This window comes from Hemicordylus capensis, chromosome 12 (genome assembly GCF_027244095.1).
Source record: "Hemicordylus capensis ecotype Gifberg chromosome 12, rHemCap1.1.pri, whole genome shotgun sequence".
NCBI classification, from domain to species: Eukaryota; Metazoa; Chordata; class Lepidosauria; order Squamata; family Cordylidae; genus Hemicordylus; species Hemicordylus capensis.
In genome coordinates this window covers 19,259,341-19,278,051 of record NC_069668.1, presented here as the reverse complement: position 1 = coordinate 19,278,051, position 18,711 = coordinate 19,259,341, and the positions used below count along the sequence as shown (strand labels likewise).

At 51.8% G+C, this 18,711-nt stretch overlaps 2 protein-coding genes across 5 annotated transcripts; one reads left to right on the top strand and one right to left on the bottom strand.

Moving 5' to 3' along the window:
* Window positions 1–881: 881 nt before the first annotated feature.
* On the bottom strand, window positions 882–13,374 carry TNFAIP1 (TNF alpha induced protein 1). 2 transcript variants are annotated; one of them, XM_053274800.1, is made up of 7 exons: window positions 13,235–13,374; window positions 10,707–11,069; window positions 9,343–9,512; window positions 8,377–8,466; window positions 6,485–6,537; window positions 5,970–6,165; window positions 882–4,516 (listed from the first exon to the last, which is right to left on the bottom strand). In XM_053274800.1, the coding sequence occupies exons 2-7, from the start codon at window positions 10,918–10,920 to the stop codon at window positions 4,298–4,300; spliced, it is 942 nt and encodes a 313-aa protein (XP_053130775.1). In that variant the 5' UTR covers window positions 10,921–11,069; window positions 13,235–13,374; the 3' UTR covers window positions 882–4,297. The 2 variants fall into 2 exon arrangements, with proteins under 2 accessions (XP_053130775.1, XP_053130777.1); XM_053274802.1 differs by having other exon boundaries at window positions 882–2,233.
* Window positions 13,375–13,487: 113 nt separating this feature from the next.
* Window positions 13,488–17,757, top strand: IFT20 (intraflagellar transport 20). Of its 3 annotated transcripts, none has more exons than XM_053274805.1 (5): window positions 13,488–13,581; window positions 14,046–14,193; window positions 14,953–15,038; window positions 16,244–16,347; window positions 17,601–17,757. In XM_053274805.1, the coding sequence occupies exons 2-5, from the start codon at window positions 14,067–14,069 to the stop codon at window positions 17,680–17,682; spliced, it is 399 nt and encodes a 132-aa protein (XP_053130780.1). In that variant the 5' UTR covers window positions 13,488–13,581; window positions 14,046–14,066; the 3' UTR covers window positions 17,683–17,757. The 3 variants fall into 3 exon arrangements, with proteins under 3 accessions (XP_053130780.1, XP_053130782.1, XP_053130781.1); XM_053274806.1 differs by having other exon boundaries at window positions 13,568–13,691; XM_053274807.1 differs by lacking the exons at window positions 16,244–16,347; window positions 17,601–17,757 and adding an exon at window positions 15,195–16,235.
* The last annotated feature ends 954 nt before the right edge of the window (window positions 17,758–18,711 follow it).

Here is an 18,711-nt window from a genome sequence, read left to right as displayed (position 1 = left end):
TTTTGGGGACTGGAGAGCAAATGCTTCTCTTCCATCATACAGTCAGTTCCCTGTGCGTTATCCCTTCTCTATTCAGCAGTGCGCGTCCCTGTAAAGCGGCATCTTTTCTTTTTAGACACGGAGCCGCAGAAGTTCAGGTCATAAAAATAATGATTCATGCTATAAAAATAGCCACTTCCAAATTGGCAAGCCAGAGAGCCAACTTGGCCCCAGATCTCTTTTCCGGGGGCCTAGGGGGTGGCCACAGTTTGGCATACAGGGAGTTCCGGCAGATGGCCGGGCAGCTCAGACTGAGCAGGGATACCCCCGAGGGGGCTGCGGGATACAGGACCAGGGAGCCCACCGTGTCTCTGCAAATAGTAATTATTTGACTCAACCAATCAATCAGTGCTTGGGAGACAAGCAGTCACTTCCGACCAAAGCCCATCCCATTTGTCCATCTGGACCAGCAGTCAGCAGATACATTTTTAATTGATCATATTAGCAACACAGGAAGCTGCTAGATACTGAGTCAGGCCCTTGGTCCATCTCGCTCAGTATTGTCTACCCAGACTGGCAGCAGCTTCTCCAAGGCTCCAGGCAGGAGTCTCTCTCCCAGCCCTATCTTGGAGATGCAGCCAGGGAGGGGACTGGGAACCTTCTGCTTTCCCCAGAGCGGCTCCATCCCGAGGGGAAGATCTTGCAGTGCTCACACTTAGTCTCCCATTCAAATGCAATGGAATTTGACCCGGCTTAGCAAAGGGGGCAATTCATGTTCGCTACCATAAGACCAGCTCTTCTCCGTTAATTATTCTGAGTCACAGAAGCAGGGGAGAGCTATGCACAATATTTCCTAGGAACACCACAACATCCACACAGCTCTAGCCACCAGCAAACGAGGGTGCTTTTTTTTGTTTTTTAAATTTAATTTTCATCATTCAAGTACAAAGAGATGATAAAAATGTCAGCAGAACAGAATGTTACTGATGCTTAAATGTCTCTGCTCAGAAACGTAAATGTCAGGGTGAAGGTTAAACTGTTCGGCTCCATCAAGCTGTGGGAGACGGCAAGGCTACACTTATCTCTCTGTTGTTGTTTGGGGGTTGTTGTTTTTTGGGGGGGGGAGAACTCCACACAACCGCCGATCAATCTAGGCGGGAGAGGACAGCACTCCTTCCTCCGAGGGGGGAGCACCTCCTGAAAGCCTGGAGCACCTCCAGTTCAAAGGGCAGGCTCGGGCTGAATGAAAGCTTCAAGACCAAAATATTCTCCTTGAGCAACAAAACAGAGTAAGATCAACGCCACCGAGCAGCAATTCAGACAGGGAACTGTTATATGTATCACAGAAATCTTTCTAAAATAAGAACATGCTCCCTCCCTCTCCCTCCACCTTTAAAAAACTGCTTCTCTGACAGCAGTTTCTCAAACCCGAGTCCCCAGCTGTGGGACTACAACTCCCATCATCCCCAGGCCATTCTGGCTGAGGATGATGGGAGTTGTAGTCCAAAGACAGCTGGAGACTCACGCTTGAGAGCCCACGTCCTTTGGGTTTCTGGCATCTGAAGGTCAGTCGAAGCAGGGGCCACGCCAGAGAAGGCCCTGCTGATTTAGCACAATAAAGGGATGCTCTGAAGGAGGGAACCCTCTGTGGATATAAAGCAGGCTGGTTTCCTGCTGGGGCCTAGCAGTGAAGTAACTCCTGGGAGTCGAGAAGCCGGTTTAGTCCAAGATAAGCAAGCCTGAGGTCACATCACACCCACTGCGGAGGCGGGGAACAGGAGCGCTGGAAATTTCACTCTGGTGCAGCAAAATGGTAGTGATCATTTACTCTGGTGATCATTTGCACCAACATTTTAAAATCGGCAATACTCCTCGGAACCAAAGAGAGACCACTGCAAATACAGAAGGATCATATATTGTGAAGAGCGAGCAAGTTACCCTAAAATTCTTTGCCCACTCTCCTGAACTTCTAGGTTAATGCACGCACACACGCACGCGGATCTCTCCGGCACTTGCCAAACAGGATTTGCAATGTGTGAATGCAGGCCGTGCTGCCACTGGAGCGTCAGAACCTTTAGAATCATCAACACTCAGAGTGTGAGCACATTTCTTTCGAGAGAGACACAAACAAAGCAAGGTGCTAGCCCTCATGATTACAGGAAGATGTTTGGACTGCCTCCCTGCCCTTCCCCTGGCTCCACTCACCTACTAGCTAATTTCAAGCTGAAAACCTGAAACCATGGAAACCAAGAGGCTGTGGAAACACAAAAAAAGGTATGCAAATGAAGCAGTTGCATCAGCAAAGTGAAGAGTCCAGGGTGGAAACACAACTAAGACCAGAAGGGCAAATAAGACGTCCGCTTTAGGGGGAGGGTTAAACCTATGGCTTTAAAGGGTGCACGGTGCAAAAAAATTAAATCCAAGCTACCAATAAATCCATGGGGACCGGAAGGTGAGGGTTATTTGCAGCACCTGAAAGACGCTGGATTTGTCAGAAGCCACATCGTGTAATGATTCAAGATGAGCCTCTTGGAAGAGCTGCGGCAGGGACCACCACCAAAAGCCAGCTCAGTCCTGCAGCTTTTCTCAGGCCTGGGCCATCGTGGCCAAGGATGATGGGAGCTGTAGTCCAACAGCATCTGGGGCCACTTACAGGCATCTGTACAACTTAATGTCTAAGTAAGGCTTAAATGTCTTGTGTTTCATGGCCAATTCGACCCACAACGGACATCTGTCCCTCTCCAACCACAAGTACAGTGGAGGATAACACTTCCTGCCCCAGTGGAGTGGACTCTGGCATCGACCACAACACGTCTGCTCATTTTTAAGGGGCAAAAGACCCCCTTCCCGGCTTGGGGTGGGTCCAGCGCCCTTTTGTCACACACTGGAGGGTATCAAACCGGCTAGAGCAAACTTAGTCCTCCAGCTGTTGTTGAACTACAATAAATTGTGGCAGGGGGATGATGGGAGTTGTAGTTCACCAGCAGCTGGAGGCCCTTGCACTAGAGGAACACACACCACAGTGAGCACATTGGTGAACTCCTGCCCACCATTCATTCATGGGAAATGCAAAACAAAGCCTCTACCCTGGGCAATTCGACCAAATGCAATTTGAAGTTGGCCAAATGCGAATCGATTCGAATGAATCTCCACTCTATTCAGTAGTTCCAAATTGAGCTGAATCGATTAGTGCAAATTTTGTGCACATCCCTAAGTGGGGAGATGGAAGAAGACAGATAGAGACTCTATTCAGTGGTTCCAAACTGAACTGATTCAAATTCAAACTGATTCGTGCCAATCCCAGTTAACCTCCCCCCTCCTGTCCTTAGGCCCTAGAAGATTTTGCCCCAGTGTTCTCTGCTACCTTCCCGCCTTCCCACCATAAGACTGACGTCACAGGACACAAAATCGGCCTGCAACTCCAACGGGACAGAAGCCAGCTGGGTGAGAAGGTGCCACGTGTGATTTAGATACTAGGTCCTCAGCTGGTTGTGTGAAAAGGCCTCGAGCCCCCCACCCACTCACCCCTCCCCTGGGCCTCCACTTGCTTCCCCTGACCCCAGACACACACCAGTTCCTCACACAAGGAGGGGAGAGAACTTCCAAGGAGCCGGAAAGGATTTCCAGGCTTCGCCCAGCACCAAGCAACAGGTGTGCAGTTGAAAAGGAAGCGGGTGGCCTCTACGGCTTCCCAGCTCGGGGTGGCAGAAGCCACCTTCTCCTTGAGAAAACCACCCTGAGCGGTCCATAGCAGAAGGGGCCATCGAGTCCTTGCATCTGGCTCGGCCGCCAAGGGGTAGTGTTGGCTACATTCGGGAGTGTTTGGGGGGCTTCAGGCACTGTCCTCAGCAACGAGATTCTGTCTCAAAAAAGAGAAAAAAGATCTATGCCTAAGAAGAAAAGGCGAACACCAAGCGAGAGCTCCTGGAGCCAAGTCCTCCAAGGCTGCCTGCCCCAGAAGGGCTTCCCACAAGGGCCACAAGTTCAGAGAAGAAACCTAACCAAAGAAACCCCTTCCCAAGACCAAAAGAGCCTGCCTGCCCCTAGAAGAGACACCGACTGAAAAGAGAGTCTCTTTCAGCGGATGCACTCAAGGTCGCGCCCCTTCAGCAGAGCATGGGGTCAGACCGGCCGGCACAAAGTCAACGCCAAGCTGGCCTTCGCCGCGGCTTCTCGGCCCAAGTGAGTGACTGTATGGTCCAGGGGCCGTTCCGGAAGGAGCATCACGGGGGCCGGCGGCTTGCGCTTCGGAGCCAAACACTTTCTCAGCGGAGAACCGCTCCTCCCGGCCCGCTCGGCCAGGGTCCGCCGCGAGGGCCTAGTGGCCGATCGGCCGGTCGTCGTACGTGCTGTAGCGCTTCACGTGGATGCGTCGCACCCGGTCGCGCAGCTCAAAGCCCTCGTCGTCTTCACTCGGAGCAGCCTGGCTCCAGCTGCGGCTCGTGGCCTCCAGCAGGGAGTTGTCCGGCACCCGGGGGGTCTCGTACAGCAAGACGTTCAGCGTCTCCTCGTAGATGCGGGCCTCGGGGAATTCGACCTGGAGAGGGAGACCGACACGGCTGTTGGAGGCGGAGCAGGCAGGCGTGGGAAAGTGGAGGCCAGCAAACAGAAGCTTATTTGCTGGCGTATAGACTGGAGGGAATAACCACATAGCTCGCTCTCACACTCACACACACGAACGAGGTCTCCGACACTTGAGGTAAAGGTAAAATGGTGCCGTCGAGTCGGTGTCGACTCCTGGCGACCACAGAGCCCCGTGGTTGTCTTTGGTAGAATACAGGAGGGGTTGACCATTGCCTCCTCCCATGCAGTGTGAGATGATGCCTTTCAGCACCTTCCTATCTCGCTGCTGCCCGAGAGAGGTGTTTCCCATTGTCAGGGAAACATACCAGCAGGGATTCAAATCGGCAACCTCTTGCTCACGAGGCAAGTTATTTCCCCGCTGTGCCATAAAGTGGCTTCTTTACACGAGAGACCCGCTCCTAAAGATCCCACTGACTTACGTTGCATCTCTTTTCTTTTCCTATATAGAAAGCTTTGAGAACTTTTTTTTGTTTCTTTGCTGAAAAAGCAGTATACAAATATTTGTAACTAGGAGCTGAGGCCTGTCATTAACCAGGCAAAGTAATTTTGCTTGAAAAAACGTTATTTACAGCATTCCTCAGCTGTACTTACCTGAATACAATACAACTCTGAATTTAAGACTCCCCCACTTAAAAAATGCAGGTTACATAATCGTAACCTTTTTCTTCTGTTTTGGCTTGTGGCTGTAACATTAAAGAACTTGAACATACAAGTTATGCCTGCATTTGGTACACAAAACAAATCAGGGTATGAACCTGGTCCAAAAGGTAAACCAGAGATAACTACAAAAGATAATATAAATGGGTAGCAGGGAAATGACTTGACTAGCAAGCAAGAGGTTGCTGGTTCGAATCCCCACTGGTATTTTCCCCAGACTACTGGAAAGACCTCTATTGGGCAGCAGCGATGTAGGAAGATGCTGAAAGGCATCATCTCATACTGCGCAGGAGGCGGCCATGGTCACCCCCTCCTGGATTCTACCCAAGACAACCACAGGACTCTGAATATATTAAGACTTTTTTGAAACAATCCTTGTTAAGTTTTAAGTAATTTTATGCAGCATTATTAACCTTTATTATTAAAATACCCATTTATATTTCTATCTTTTGTAATTATATATTATTAATCTAGGACCATATTATAGTTCTTTCCTGTACCTGCATTTGTCCAGAAGGAAGAGGCCTCTGAATTTAAGATGACCTGCCCAATTTTCAACATCAAAGAACTTGGGGGAAATCTAGTCTTTGATCCCGGTAAATACAGTACGGTAATGGAATCCAATCATGCACGACTATTCCAGTAAGGCACTCAGCTACTTTAAGTGGAAGGATTGTTTAAGCAAACTTTGTATCTATAGGCAATCGGGAAGTATGGCTCTCTTTCTCACACACACACACTCACCCTACCTTGGTTTGCTTCTTCTCCGTGGCATAGACGATGGAGGTACAGCAGACCTCGGCCAGCTTCCGACTCTGCCCGTAGAAAGACCAGCAGCAGATCTCGTCCCCGATCACGTCCTTGATGAAGAGGACCCTTCCATTAAAGCGGAGGGAGAGCTTATCAAAGAGCTCGATGTTCTTCAACAAGTTGTCGTCGGAGTTGCTGAAACACAGCGACAGAAAAGCAACAGGCGCTGAGAGCAGGGATCCCCAACTTGTGGCACTGCAGGTGTTGCTGAACTACAACTCCCATCATCCCCAGCTATGAATTACAGCACTGGCCACCTAGCCCAGCGTTACCTGCTCTGACTGGCAGCCGCTCTTTAAGGCTCCCAGATCCTTTTAACTAAAGATGCCAGAAATTGAAGCTGGAACAACCAAAATGCAGGGAGGGGAGCTGGTCTTGTGGTAGCAAGCATGAACTGCCTGCTTTGCTAAGCAGCACCCAGATGGTCAGAGAAGATGGGAGGATGAGCTCTTACCTTGTATAGGAGTATTTGTTGTTGCTTCTGTTGTACAGCAGCTTCACCACAGGCTAGGAGAAGGGCGGAGGGAGAAAGGGAGAGAGTCCAGTTCAAGTGATAAGAATGTGACAGCAATCCCGCCTTTTCCAGGAAGTCTTTGGCCCGACTCTCTCATCCAGATCTTCTCAAACTTGGGTCCCCAGATGCCGCTGGACTACAACTCCCATCATCCACAGTCAAATGACAGGGGTGATGGGAGCTGTAGTCCAACATCATCTGGGGACCCCTCTGAGAACCTCTGGGCTAGTCCATTGTTACAACTAGCAATAGCACTTAGCAATAGCACTTACATTTATATACCGCTTTATAGCCGGAGCTCTCTAAGCGGTTTACAATGATTTAGCATATTGCCCCCAACATTCTGGGTACTCATTTTACCGACCTCGGAAGGATGGAAGGCTGAGTCAACCTTGAGCCCCTGGTCAGGATCGAACTTGTAACCTTCTGGTTACAGGGCAGCAGTTTTACCACTGCGCCACCAGGGGCTCAACTAGACACAAGTCTGTGCGATTGAAAGAGCTGCATTATCTTCCCCCGTTCACCCCACTTCCTTCTCCTTCTGCCGGTTTTTAGACTGCAAGCCCCTTGAGGCGGATACCTCTTTTCTCATTCATTTATTTGGCAAATTTATAAACTGCCTTATAGCTCTTTAGGCAGTGTGTTTAGAATAGTGTGGGGAGAGGGGAACACACCACAATTAACAGTTTTGTTTCGTTTTTAATTTAACAAGGAAGTCTGAGAAACAGGTCCGCGGGGGTTGCTTGTGAAGGCAGCCGGAGATGAAGAAGCTCTCCGATTGACATGGAACCTCTTCCAAAGCCCTGGGGCAGCAACAGAGAAGGCCCGGCCCCACACTGCCACCAAACCAGCCAATGGCCACTGTAACCAGACCTCCCCACATCATCTCAGTAGGCAGCGGGGTTCACAAGAGAGAAGGCACTCTCTTAAGCACCTCCTAATCTTCTCAAGAGAAGAGCTGGTCTGGGGGTCACAAGCATGAGACTGTCCCCTTTGCTAAGAAGGGTTTGCATCTGAATGGGAGGCTACAGGTGTTAGCACTGGAAGACATTCCCCTCAAGGGATGGAGGGGCCACTCTGGGAAGAACATCTACAGGTTCCAAGTTCCCACCCTGGCGGCATCTCCAAGAGAGGGCTGAGAGAGACTCCTGCCTGCAACTTTGGAGACGCTGCTCCCAGTCTGGGTAGACAACACTGAGCTAGATGGACCGAGGGTCTGACTCGGTATATGGCAGCTTCCTATGTCCTTCCTATGTCCAAGAGTCGCCTGGCAATGGATGCCGATTCCTGGAGACTCCAGACCAGCCCTGGCAAACTGGCAACCGACATCTTGCCTCTGCCTAAAACAGGGCTTCCCAACCCTGGCCCCACTGCCAATGTTGGACTACAGGCTCCCATCCTCCTACTGGCCACTCTGGGGATGATGGGAGTTGTAGTCCAAGGCTGCAGGCTAGAGGACTGGAGTTTTGCAGCACTGCCCTAAAGCGTCTTTACATGTTGGCTGCAGTTCCTCCGTTAGCTCCGGATGCCCAAACCGTCGTGAGCTGCCCCAAACCATAGTGTCCTGGAGGAACAGGGTATACACATTTCAAATAAGTAAACCATTGATCCTGCTAAAGGAATCTCTGCATTGCAGAGGGGTAGTGGAGGCTGACCCAGCACATGCAAGGATCCTACGTTCCTGGACCCAAGCTGTTAAGGGCTTAAAAGGTCATAGGCAGCACTTTATATTTTGCTTGGAAACGTATCAGCGTTTCCAGCAAGGCCCCGCCACAAACCTCCCAGCCTCCGATGGAGCAGCAGGACATCAGAGGGGCGATTCTGTGACTCACTTTCATGGCGGACTCTATCAGCCGCTCCTCTTCTTTCGGAGACGTGATGACAGGGATGTTGCAAATGGGACGGTAAGCCTCTTCCTTGTCCTGGGGGAAAGAAACACGGGCGCTTAGATGAAGCTGAGTCACGCCTCTCCTTCCTTCACTCTTAGGGCTCTCGACTCAATATAGGCAGCGTCGTGAAGCAGTTAGAGTAGGAACTCATACACGTGGGTACTCAAACAACACTGGACTACAATTCCCATCATCCCAAGACCACAATGGCCAGAGACCATAGTGAGGAGAGCTGGTCTTGTGGTCGCAAGCATGACTTGTCCTCTTTGCTAAGCAGGGTCTGCCCTGGTTGCATATGAATGGGAGACTTGGTGTGTGAGCACTGTCAGAGATTCCCCTCAGGGGATGAAGCCGCTCTGGGAAGAGCAGAAGGTTCCAAGTTCCTAATATCTGGGAACCTGCATTTAAGAACCCCTGGGTTGTTAGAGGATAGGAAAGACCTGGGTTCAACTCCCCACTGAGTCATGAAGGTCACTGGGTGATCTTGGACCAGCTTTGCCTAACTCATTGGGCTGTTGCGAGGACAGAAGAGGGGGGTCCCCTATCCCCAGAGATCGTTGGAGAAAGAATGGAATATCAACGTGAGTGGCAGCCCTACTAAGAGGTGGCCCGTCCCTTTTTTGTAGGGCCAGTTGGAGGCAGGGCCTCTGAGCCTGGCCAGAGAACATGGCCTGCAAGCTGTACCCCCCTGGCTGTGGAACTCACTGCACAGGGAGGGGATGCCAGAGACTGAACTCAGGACCTTCTGAATGCAAGGCAAGGGCCCTAACACTGAGGTCCAGGCCTTGAGTGGGTGTGGGAAGGAGCCCACGGTGGTCCAGGTCATGTAGCTCTACGTGACACAAGTCTAGGAAGGCCGGAGCAGATGTGCTCGGGCACGCGGTGCCTCTGCTGCCTGGCTCCCCATACCTGCAGGGCAGCCTGGCACAGCTCCACCAGGCCCTGGATGAGGTAATACTTGGCTTCGGCCATCAGCTCCTTGACCTCCTGCCGGTTCTTGGGCAGAGCAACCTTGTTGTCTCGGAGGTAGTTCAAAACGGTCCCAAAGTGCTTCCCGCAGCGGTCAATGAGGATCCAGCCTGAAAGAGAGGAGACAGGAGGCACAGGTGAGATCCGGGCAGCGCGCAACCTCAACACCCTACATACAGCGGCAACTCATTCTGACGACAGCAACAATTTCACAGTCTCTCCCTCCACTGCCTGGTCTTGTGGCAGCAAGCATGAATGGTCCCCTTTGCTAAGCAGCATCTGCCCTGGTTTGCATTTGAATGGGAGACTACCTGTGAGCTCTGTAAGGTATTCCCCTTAGGGGATAGGGCCGGTCTGGAGAAAACACCTACAGGCTTACATGCAGAAAGTTCCAAGTCCCCTCCCTGGCAGCATCTCCAGGCTAGGGCTGAGAGAGATTCCTGCCTGCAGCCTTGGAGAAGCCGCTGCCAGTCTGTGCAGACAATACTGAGCTAGATGGATCCAGGGTCTGACTCGGCAGAAGGCAACTCCCTGTGCTCCGATGTTCCCACAGTGGTTCACAGGGATGTCAGCCACTCAAATGGGCTGCAGTGGGGCAGTGGGGCCAATTTGTGGGGAGCCCTGAGGCTCAGTGATGAAAAGCAGAATATAAATATGACCGAACAAACAAACATTGTAGCCAAAAGATACAAAGATCGGCAGGTGCTTAAGGGCCATCCGCCTCGCCCAAGCCCTCTTTGACGCAGAACTTGCAGAAGACAACAGAAAGCTGAGTGGGGAGCACAGCCATGCCCAGGAGATGGCAGGCAGGCCACCTCATTACGTAGCGTTCCTGTAGCAGGGATCCCCAGATCCTGTTGACTACAACTCCCATGAGCCCTAGCTGCGACGGCCAAAGAAGTCAAACCCAGCATTCCCTGTAGCAGATGCTGTTGACTACAACTCCCATGATCCCTAGCTGCAGTAGCCAAAGGCATCGCAGCTTGGGTTCATGGGAGCTGTAGTCTGGGAATCCATGCTACAGGGAATACAGCTCATAAACAACAGGCTACTCACGAGCAAGGTTCCACAGAGTAAGAGCCAAGCCCTTCTCTCTGGGCTCAAGTCCAAAGGGGGCACAGGTAGGGAGGGATGTGCACGAAATTCACCCGGATCGATTCAAACTCGAAACCGTCGAATACAGCGGAGATTCGCTCGAATCTATTCGAACCCGCCCAAGGTTGAATCAGATTCAAATAGATCTGAGCGAATTCCATGCAGATCCCTGGACACGGGGCCACTGGGCTGCCCCTCGGCCAGCTTACCTTCCTTGTCCGAGAGCACCTCCATCCTGCCGCTGAACATGGCCTTCAGCATGGTGTCGTGCCGCGTCAGCACCTGCAGCGTGGTGTAATACAAGGAGCCGCCGACGTTGAGCCGCACGTACTTGTTGCCGAGGCCGCCCGCTCGGAAGCTGCTGCTCTTGGGCTTGCCCCCCGGGGCGGCGCAGAGGGTCGCCAGGCAAGTGTCGCCAGACATCTCCTTCTGCAGGTAGATGACGACTCGGCAGAGGGTGGGCTTGGCCGACTCCGCCGTGGTTGGGGGAGGGGCGTAGGGTCACTGGCTGGGGCGGGGCAAGTTGGGCAGCGTCAGTGTCAGCGGTGGGGTTTGCGTCGGCCGCTGGTCCCCTGAAGGCGAGAAACCCACACCAGGCAGGGAAGGTCAGCAAAAGGCCCCTTGGCCCGGAACATCCTTCCCAAGGCAGCCTGCCGGCCACCTTTGAGCATCCGCTGTGCAGCAGACGCCCAGCTGAGAGAACATTTCCTCCCAATATTATGTGTTACCCTCTCTTCCGGTCCCACCTTCGAAACAGCTTACAGCTTATTTTAAAACAGTAACATCCATCTGCTAGTCATTTTACATTTTCAAAAGACATTCTCTCTCTGAAATAAGAATCCTCCCCGTCACTCCATTTTTCTTTTTCTGATCACTTCTGAATGATAAATATTCCCTGTCATGTTAACATATTGCTGCATTATTACTATTTTTGTTTGTGAAGTTGTTTTGCTGTTTTTCTCCTTTGTTTTAAAAATATAGGTAAAACCGATTAATCAAAACCAAAACACAAACAAACAGTGAAATAGAGACTAAAAGGAGAAACTAAAAATAAAGGGAGAACCCATCATGACAAGTGCAGAAACCCATAAACTCAACATGAACAACAAATATAAACGACACAAAGACACACTATCCTTTGGGAACGAAGTTAATAGATGGCACGACCTCCGAAACATTACTGCGTTGCTTTTACGGCTTGCAAACATTAATACGCTTAGGAAGGGGATTGAAAGTAAAACTACCAATATTATAATGCCCTTGTACAAATCTATGGTGCGGCCACATCTGCAGTACTGCGGACCGTATCTCAAGAATGGCACTGCAGAACTGGAAAGGTGCAGAAGAGGGCAGCCAGAATGATCAGGGGTCTGGAGCACCTTCCTTACGAGGCTAGGCTACAACACCTGGGGCTTTTTAGTTTGGAAAAGAGGCGACTAAGGGGAGACAGGATTGAGGTGGTTAAAATTATGCATGGAGCAGAGAGAGTGAACAGAAAGAAATTTCTCTCTCTCTCTCTCCTGACACTATAACCAGGGGTCATCCCATGAAACTAATTGCCAAGAAATTTAGGACTGACAAAATGAAGTACTTTCTCACACAACCCATAACTGACCTACAGAATTCTCTGCCACAAGATGTGGCAACAGTCAACAGCCTGGAGTACTTTAAGAGGGACTTGGACAAATTCATGGAGAACAGGCCAATCGGTGGCTACTAGTCTGGGGGCTACAGGCCACCTCCAGCCTCAGAAGAAAGACGCCTCTCAGTACCAGCTGCAGGGGAGCCACAGCAGCGGGAGAGGGCCCGCCCTCCAGGGCTCTTGCCTGGGGGCAGCTCCCCAGGGGCATCTGGTGGGCCACTGTGGGAAACAGGATGCTGGACTAGATGCTGGACTAGTCTAGACGCCTTGGGCCTAATATTCTTATAATTCTGGATCAACCACGTATCCTATGGTTTGGGATCACACAGGGTCTGACCGATGGGGGGCTGAGGCCAGGCCCCTGCCTTTCCCAAGCGGCGGAGGTGGAGTTCATCCGCCGGCAGAGCGAACCGCCCTCAGTAGAAGACCCAAAGTCCACAGCTCCATCCCCACATCTCTGGACGGCGGCAGGAACTCGGGGGGGGGGGGGGGGGCCTTCCTGCCCCTCCGGGATGACGTGAGGGGCTGACTCAGACTGTGTCCCACACAATAGAAGCATTTCCTTCGCTTCCCCTCAGCAGGGATTCAGCCAATAGGAGAGCCAGCGTGGTGTAGTGGCGAGAGTGCTGGACTAGGACCAGGGAGACCGGAGTTCAAATCCCCATGCAGCCACGAGACTAGCTGGGGTGACTCTGGGCCAGTCACGTGACTCAACTCTGGGCCAGTGGCTTCTTCTCTCTCAGCCTAGCCTACCTCACAGAGAAACTTAAGTATGTAGTACACCGCTCTGGGCTCCTTGGAGGAAGAGACGGATATCAAATGTAACAACAACAACAACAACAACAACTCCTCAGCAGACACAAAGGCGGTCTTCAGGAGAGGAGAGCCTCGGGCCAGAGGGACCATGAAACCCACGGAGAGAGTCCTGGGCCAGCCCTGTGCCTACGCAGACGTCATTTCACGTCTCCCCACAGAAGGGCCCCACAGCCGCGCGGGCAAATGGGGCTGCGGCCCCACGGACACACCCGTGGAAGAGTCCCCCCACCGCAGCGAATCAGACCCCAGAGCCGGGCAGGGTCCCCCTGCAAGCCTTACCCGGCTCGGCGTCGCTCTAGGCCGCACCAGGCCGGCGGCCCCCGTGTCTCCGAAGCTCCCGGCAGGCGACAGCCGGAGCACCGCGCTGAGCCGGTCCCCAGCGAGGCTCACCCAACCCGGCCGGAGGGCGGAGCTCCCGGCCCAGTCGCCACCCACCACAGCCAGCCAAGCTGCCCGCCTCGGCCTACGACTCCCGGCATGCAACGGGCGGCGGCGGCGCGTCAGGGGCGGGACCGCCGGGTGGGCGGGGCTGTCGCCGTGGCAGCGGAAGGCCGCTCTGGCGCGCGGCGGGCAGCAGGGAGGGGAGGGAAAGGCGGGGGGGCCGCCGCCGCCGCCCGGAGGAGACGGTAAGCAGCAGCAAGGGCTCGCCGACCGAGCCTCCCTGCCCAGGGGCAGTCCACCTCTGGATACCAGTTGCTGGGGGAAGGAAAGCAGCTGGAGAGAAGGAGCTTTTCAGGTTCTGGCTCACTGGAAGAACTAGGAAGGGAGCCTCCCTAGCCCCAGGCAGTCTACCTCTGGGGACCTACCGCTGAGCCACAGAGCACACGGGCAGAGAGGGGGAGGGGGCCGTGGGCTTCCCCCTGGGGGAGACCTCTGGTGGGCCACGGCTGGGAACAGGATGCTGGATTTGCCTTTAGGGGTCTGGGCGGCCATAAGAGAGGGGGGAGCATGTAGCGTTGGGGAGGGGGCTGCAGCTCGGGGGTCGAGCATCTGCGTGGCAGGCTGAAGGCCTTGGGGCCAGGGCAGCGTCTCCCTGCATAGGGGGTGGGTGGGGGGGAAGCTCTGTCTTACGCCTGGTTCTTCTGCACAGCCGCCTGGATCAGGATCCGTGATGGCCAAAGACATCCTCGGCGAAGCCGGCTTCCACTTCGATGAGCTGAATAAGCTCAGGGTGTTGGACCCGGATGTGGCTCAGCAGACGGCGGAGCTGAAAGAGGAGTGCAAAGCGTTTGTGGACAGTAAGTTCTCTCGGCGCCCATTGTGCTTGTCGGGCCAAAGACTCACCCGTGTTTACAAGCCGGGTTCCTTGTCGCATGGAGTCCCAGATGGTGGGGACTGCAGCTCCTGTGACCCCCAGCTGCAGCTGGGGATCATGGGAGCTGTAGTCCACACCATCTGGGCATCCCTGCTACAGAGAACGCCGCTTACAACACTTTGTCACTTCACACTTGCAGCTGGAAACGGGAACTACCAAACTTGAACGTATTGCACTGATTTTAGGCTAGCTGGGTTGATTGCCAGTTCATTCTGTGCTCAGGCTTGACCTTCCAGACCCTAAATTCTTCTGCTTAGCACACAGAAGGTCTCAGGTTCAAAGCCTGGCATCTCCAGGTAGTGCTTGGAAAGATGCTGCAGTCAGAGCAGACAGGACGGCACTAGATGTCTCACTAGTCTGACTCAGTATTGGTCAATTTTGCATATTATTGGGAAGGAGCCATAGCTCAGAGTGGAGAACCTGCTTTCCATGAAAAAGGTCTCCAGGATTTCCCAGGTAGTTAAGCCAAGGAAGAACTTGAAGAGATGCTGCCAGTCGGAGTAGATAGCACAATAGACCAATAGGTCCAAGGCAGCTTCTGTGGTGGATGTACTCTTAAAAATGCTCATTCTTAATGCAATCTTGAATCACCACCTTGTTCTTTTTAATACAGGCAAGCTGTAAATCTAATTTAAAAAAAAATTCATTCAAAGAGACTTTGTTTCTTTTTCCTCCCTTATAGAAATTGCAGAATTTAAAAAAATAGTGAGCAACCTCATTGAGCTTGTGGACCAACTAGCAAAATCAACAGAAAATGAGAAGATTAAGGTAAGTTGCTATAACAAATGTACGCTCCTGTTACTTGGCATTTTGCACTCTTGGTCACTCAACATTATATATGTAATTGTAAGATCTCTTGCTTAACTATCGGCAATTGCTCTCCCTCGTGGCTTTCCTTTTCTCCCTCTGATTTTCTTCCAGCAGACCATCCCGGGTTGGTCACAGAAAGTGACTTTTTTTGCATAGGAGGGGCTTCTCAGGAGGACGCCAGCGTGGCAGAGTCAGGGAAGCTATAAAAGGGAAGACGAATTCCTTCAGAAAATGGAAGTCCTGCCCAAATGGAGAGAACAGGGAGGAACATAAGCTCTGGCAAAAGAAATGCAAGGAGACCATTCAGGATGCAAAGAGAGGGTTTGAGGAGCATCTAGCTAGAAGTGTCAAGGGAAATAACACACACTTATTTAACTATATCAGAAGCGGAAAACCTGCCAGGGAGGCGGTTGGAGCCTTAGATGATGGGGAAGTGAAAGGGATGATTAAGGATGCTGGACTAGATGGGTCTTGGGCTTGATCCTGCAGGGCTATTCTTACGTTCTTCGGTAGGAGCCTGGGGATTTCATATTCCACGCTGTCTCCAGTGGGCTTTAAAATACGAAATGTCCAGGGACCCTTTTAACCAGAGATTCCAGGGACCAGACCTGGTTCTCACCGGCTTGTTCCCATATCTGCCAAAATGCATCTAAATTTGCTTACAGGTGTATGAAGCTGTTGCAAGTGGGCCAAGAAGGACCTCTCCAAGTGGGGGCTCTCTTACCTTTAGCATGGGGAGAGTGACTGGCCTTCTCCAGCCCCAACACAGCATCCCTCTGGCGGCTGTTGCTGGACAGCCGCTGTGCCAACTAACACAATCCCTGACTGTTGCCCACTGTGGCTGATAGGAGTTGTAGTCCCAAACCAGCTGGGAGGCTGAAGTTGGGCCGCCCTGTTTTGGACTGCAGGCCGCTTGGGGGCAATGAGCCATCCCCAGGTCCTTTGGGAATGCCTCTGGCTGCCAGGGCCAAGAGCTGGTTCTCTCCAATCAAGCTCCTTCCATGCCATCAGTCAATCCAGCCATTCAAACTCCGATAAGGAGTCCCTCCGGTTTTTCACCCTGCGCGGCCCCAGGCCGCCGTCCCGATCGAGCTTCCGGGAGACCGCTGCTCGTGTGCTGCCAAGACGGGGGTGCTGAAGCCGCCCTCTCTCTCCTCCTGCAGGCGATCGGTGCTCGAAACTTGCTCAAGTCCATCGCAAAGCAAAGGGAGGCCCAGCAGCAGCAGCTCCAGGCACTGATCGCCGAGAAGACGACCCAGCTCGAACGGTAGGGAGAGCTCCCGTGGCAAGGCGGGGCCGGCCAGCCACCCCCTAAGAATCCCTTCAGCGTCTGCCCCTGTGGCCCAGCAGAAACCCGCAATCTCTGCACGGCCAATGAGGGTGAAGGCACACGGTCTGTGTGGCACGTACAGCCTTACAGGAGTTCAGAGTTTACGCTGGGTCTGACCCTTGGTCGAGCTAGCTGCATATTGTCTGCCCTGACCGGCAGCAGCCGCTCCTGAGGGTTTGGGACAGGCGCCTTTCCTCACCCTACCTGAGATCTTCTGTAAAGTTACAGATATTCCTACTAGACCTAGGAAGCTGCTCGATACCAAGTCAGACCACTGAGTCCATCTGGCTCAGTATTGGCAGCAGCTTCTCCAGGGTTGCGGGCAGGAGTCTTTCCAAGTCCTACAGGGATTGAACTGGGACTTTGGCATTCCACAAATTTAAGTTATAAACTTATGCAGGGAGTAGAGAGAGTGGGTAGAGAGAAATTTTTCACTCTCTCTCTCACAACACTAGACCTAGGGGCCATCCCATGAAACTGAAGGCCAGGAAAATTTAGGACCAAAAAAAAGGAAGGACTCTTTCACACAGCCCATAAACTGTGGAACTCTCTGCCACAGGATGTGCTGATTGGCTTGGATGGCTTTAAAAGGGGTTTGAAGAAATCCATGGAGAGGTCTATCAAAGGCTACTAAGTCTTAGGGCCATAGGCCACCTCCAGCCTCATAGGCAAGATGCCTCTCAACACCAGTGGCAGGGGAGCTACAGCAGGAGATGAGAGGGCATGGCCTCACCTCCAGCCTGTGGGCTTCCTGGAAGCACCTGGTGGGCCACTATGTGAAACAGGAGGCTGGACTAGATGGGCAGGGCTGGTCCTTATGTACCTCCTACATTCAAAGCAGGGCTGGGCTTAGGGGTACCTCTACCGCTAAGGTGCTGTCCCTCCCTTGATGGTTCTTCCAAGGATGGGGGCTACAGGTTGGGAGCCTGTTTTTCCATCTCGGAGCAGAAACCTCAGAAAGCCAGCCCCACACATCCTCAGAGCCAGTTGGCAGTTTAAATAGATGGAGTGGGTTAAGAAGACAGAAGGCCAAAGAGCAGATGAATCCACTGGGAGAAAAACCTGGGAGAAAGGACTGGGGCAGTGGCAGGAATACTTTCGATCCACAGAGTATTTAAGTGTTGGGTGGTAACAAGGGGAGGTGGAAATTCCTCTTTGGATTGTAACTCTTCCCTCTTTTTGATCTCCAGGTACCGAGTCGAATATCAAACACTATGTAAAATAGAAGCTGACCAGACAGAGTTCATTGACCAGTTCATTTTCCAGAAGTAACAAGGATTTAGTAACAAAGATTTACCAGCAGCAAAGACTGGGGAAATTCAAGTCATTCCAGCCTCCCGCGGAATTTTTTTTTTAAAAAGAGCCATTTTGTTGCATTTTCTAAGAACATGTTTCCAAAAAGCAGAGGGGAAAACCAAACCGGGGGGGGGGGGAGATACTTTTTAGGGCTTTGTCTTAGATATTCTTTGGATTTAACCTTAGAATTGGCACAAAGGTATTTTCCAAAGGATTATCAGGGCAGAAGTGACTAAAGAGTTGTTAAAGATTTTTTTTAAAAAAATTGCCAGCAGTTTATAGTCAACATTCAAACCAGTTTTGAACAGCATCTGTTGCTGCTGCTGCTGCTGCGTTTATAGAGTTCCTCCTTTTTTAAAACAAAAACGAAATGTAAAATATTTTCAAGGAAATCAGGAAATAAATTATTGTTTTTAGAAATGCCTTGTTTCCTCTTTGGATTGCGCTCAGAACATGCAGATGTGGGAGGGGACATCATAGAATTTTATAACCTTACTTGTAAAAGGGCTTGCAGTTTGCGAGCATATAGACATCTGGTCTCTCTGTGACTCTAGTCTTTTCCTAGCTTTAGAAGGTATCATTCCTGGGTAACACTCTCAGTGGGGATCTTTTACCTGCTGAAGTGATTAAAGCCAATAGAGAACGGTGGGCCCTCATCTTTGACTGATTTAAGTGCCGTCCAGTTGGTGTCAACTCTCAGCGACCACACAGATAGATTCTCTCCAGGCCGATCCGTCTTCTACTTGGCCTTGAAGGTCCCTCCGTGGTGCATTCATGGCTGTTGTCACTGAGTCCATCCACCTTGCTGCTGGTCGTCCTCTTCTTCAAAGAGACACCAATCTGATTCACGCACATCCCTGTTTAACTATCAGAAAACCAAAGTGTTGGTATTCTCTAAGAGACCAACTATTCATAAATGGGCATTTTATGGGAATCCAATAGAGCAGGTATGGGTTTATAAATATTTAGGGGTTGTTTTTCATGCCACTGTATCCTGGAATGCTC

Excerpts from the sequence above, each read along its gene's own strand:
- TNFAIP1 (XM_053274800.1), bottom strand. The coding sequence starts at position 10,920 with ATGTCTGGCGACACTTGCCTGGCGACCCTCTGCGCCGCCCCGGGGGGC. Across the intron at positions 9,513-10,706 it reads GGTGCTCTCGGACAAGGAAG|GCTGGATCCTCATTGACCGC; the intron begins GTAAGCTGGCCG and ends CCTCTCTTTCAG. Across the intron at positions 6,166-6,484 it reads AACAAATACTCCTATACAAG|CAACTCCGACGACAACTTGT; the intron begins GTAAGAGCTCAT and ends GCTGTGTTTCAG.
- IFT20 (XM_053274805.1), top strand. The coding sequence starts at position 14,067 with ATGGCCAAAGACATCCTCGGCGAAGCCGGCTTCCACTTCGATGAGCTG. Across the intron at positions 14,194-14,952 it reads GTGCAAAGCGTTTGTGGACA|AAATTGCAGAATTTAAAAAA; the intron begins GTAAGTTCTCTC and ends CCTCCCTTATAG. Across the intron at positions 15,039-16,243 it reads CAGAAAATGAGAAGATTAAG|GCGATCGGTGCTCGAAACTT; the intron begins GTAAGTTGCTAT and ends CTCCTCCTGCAG.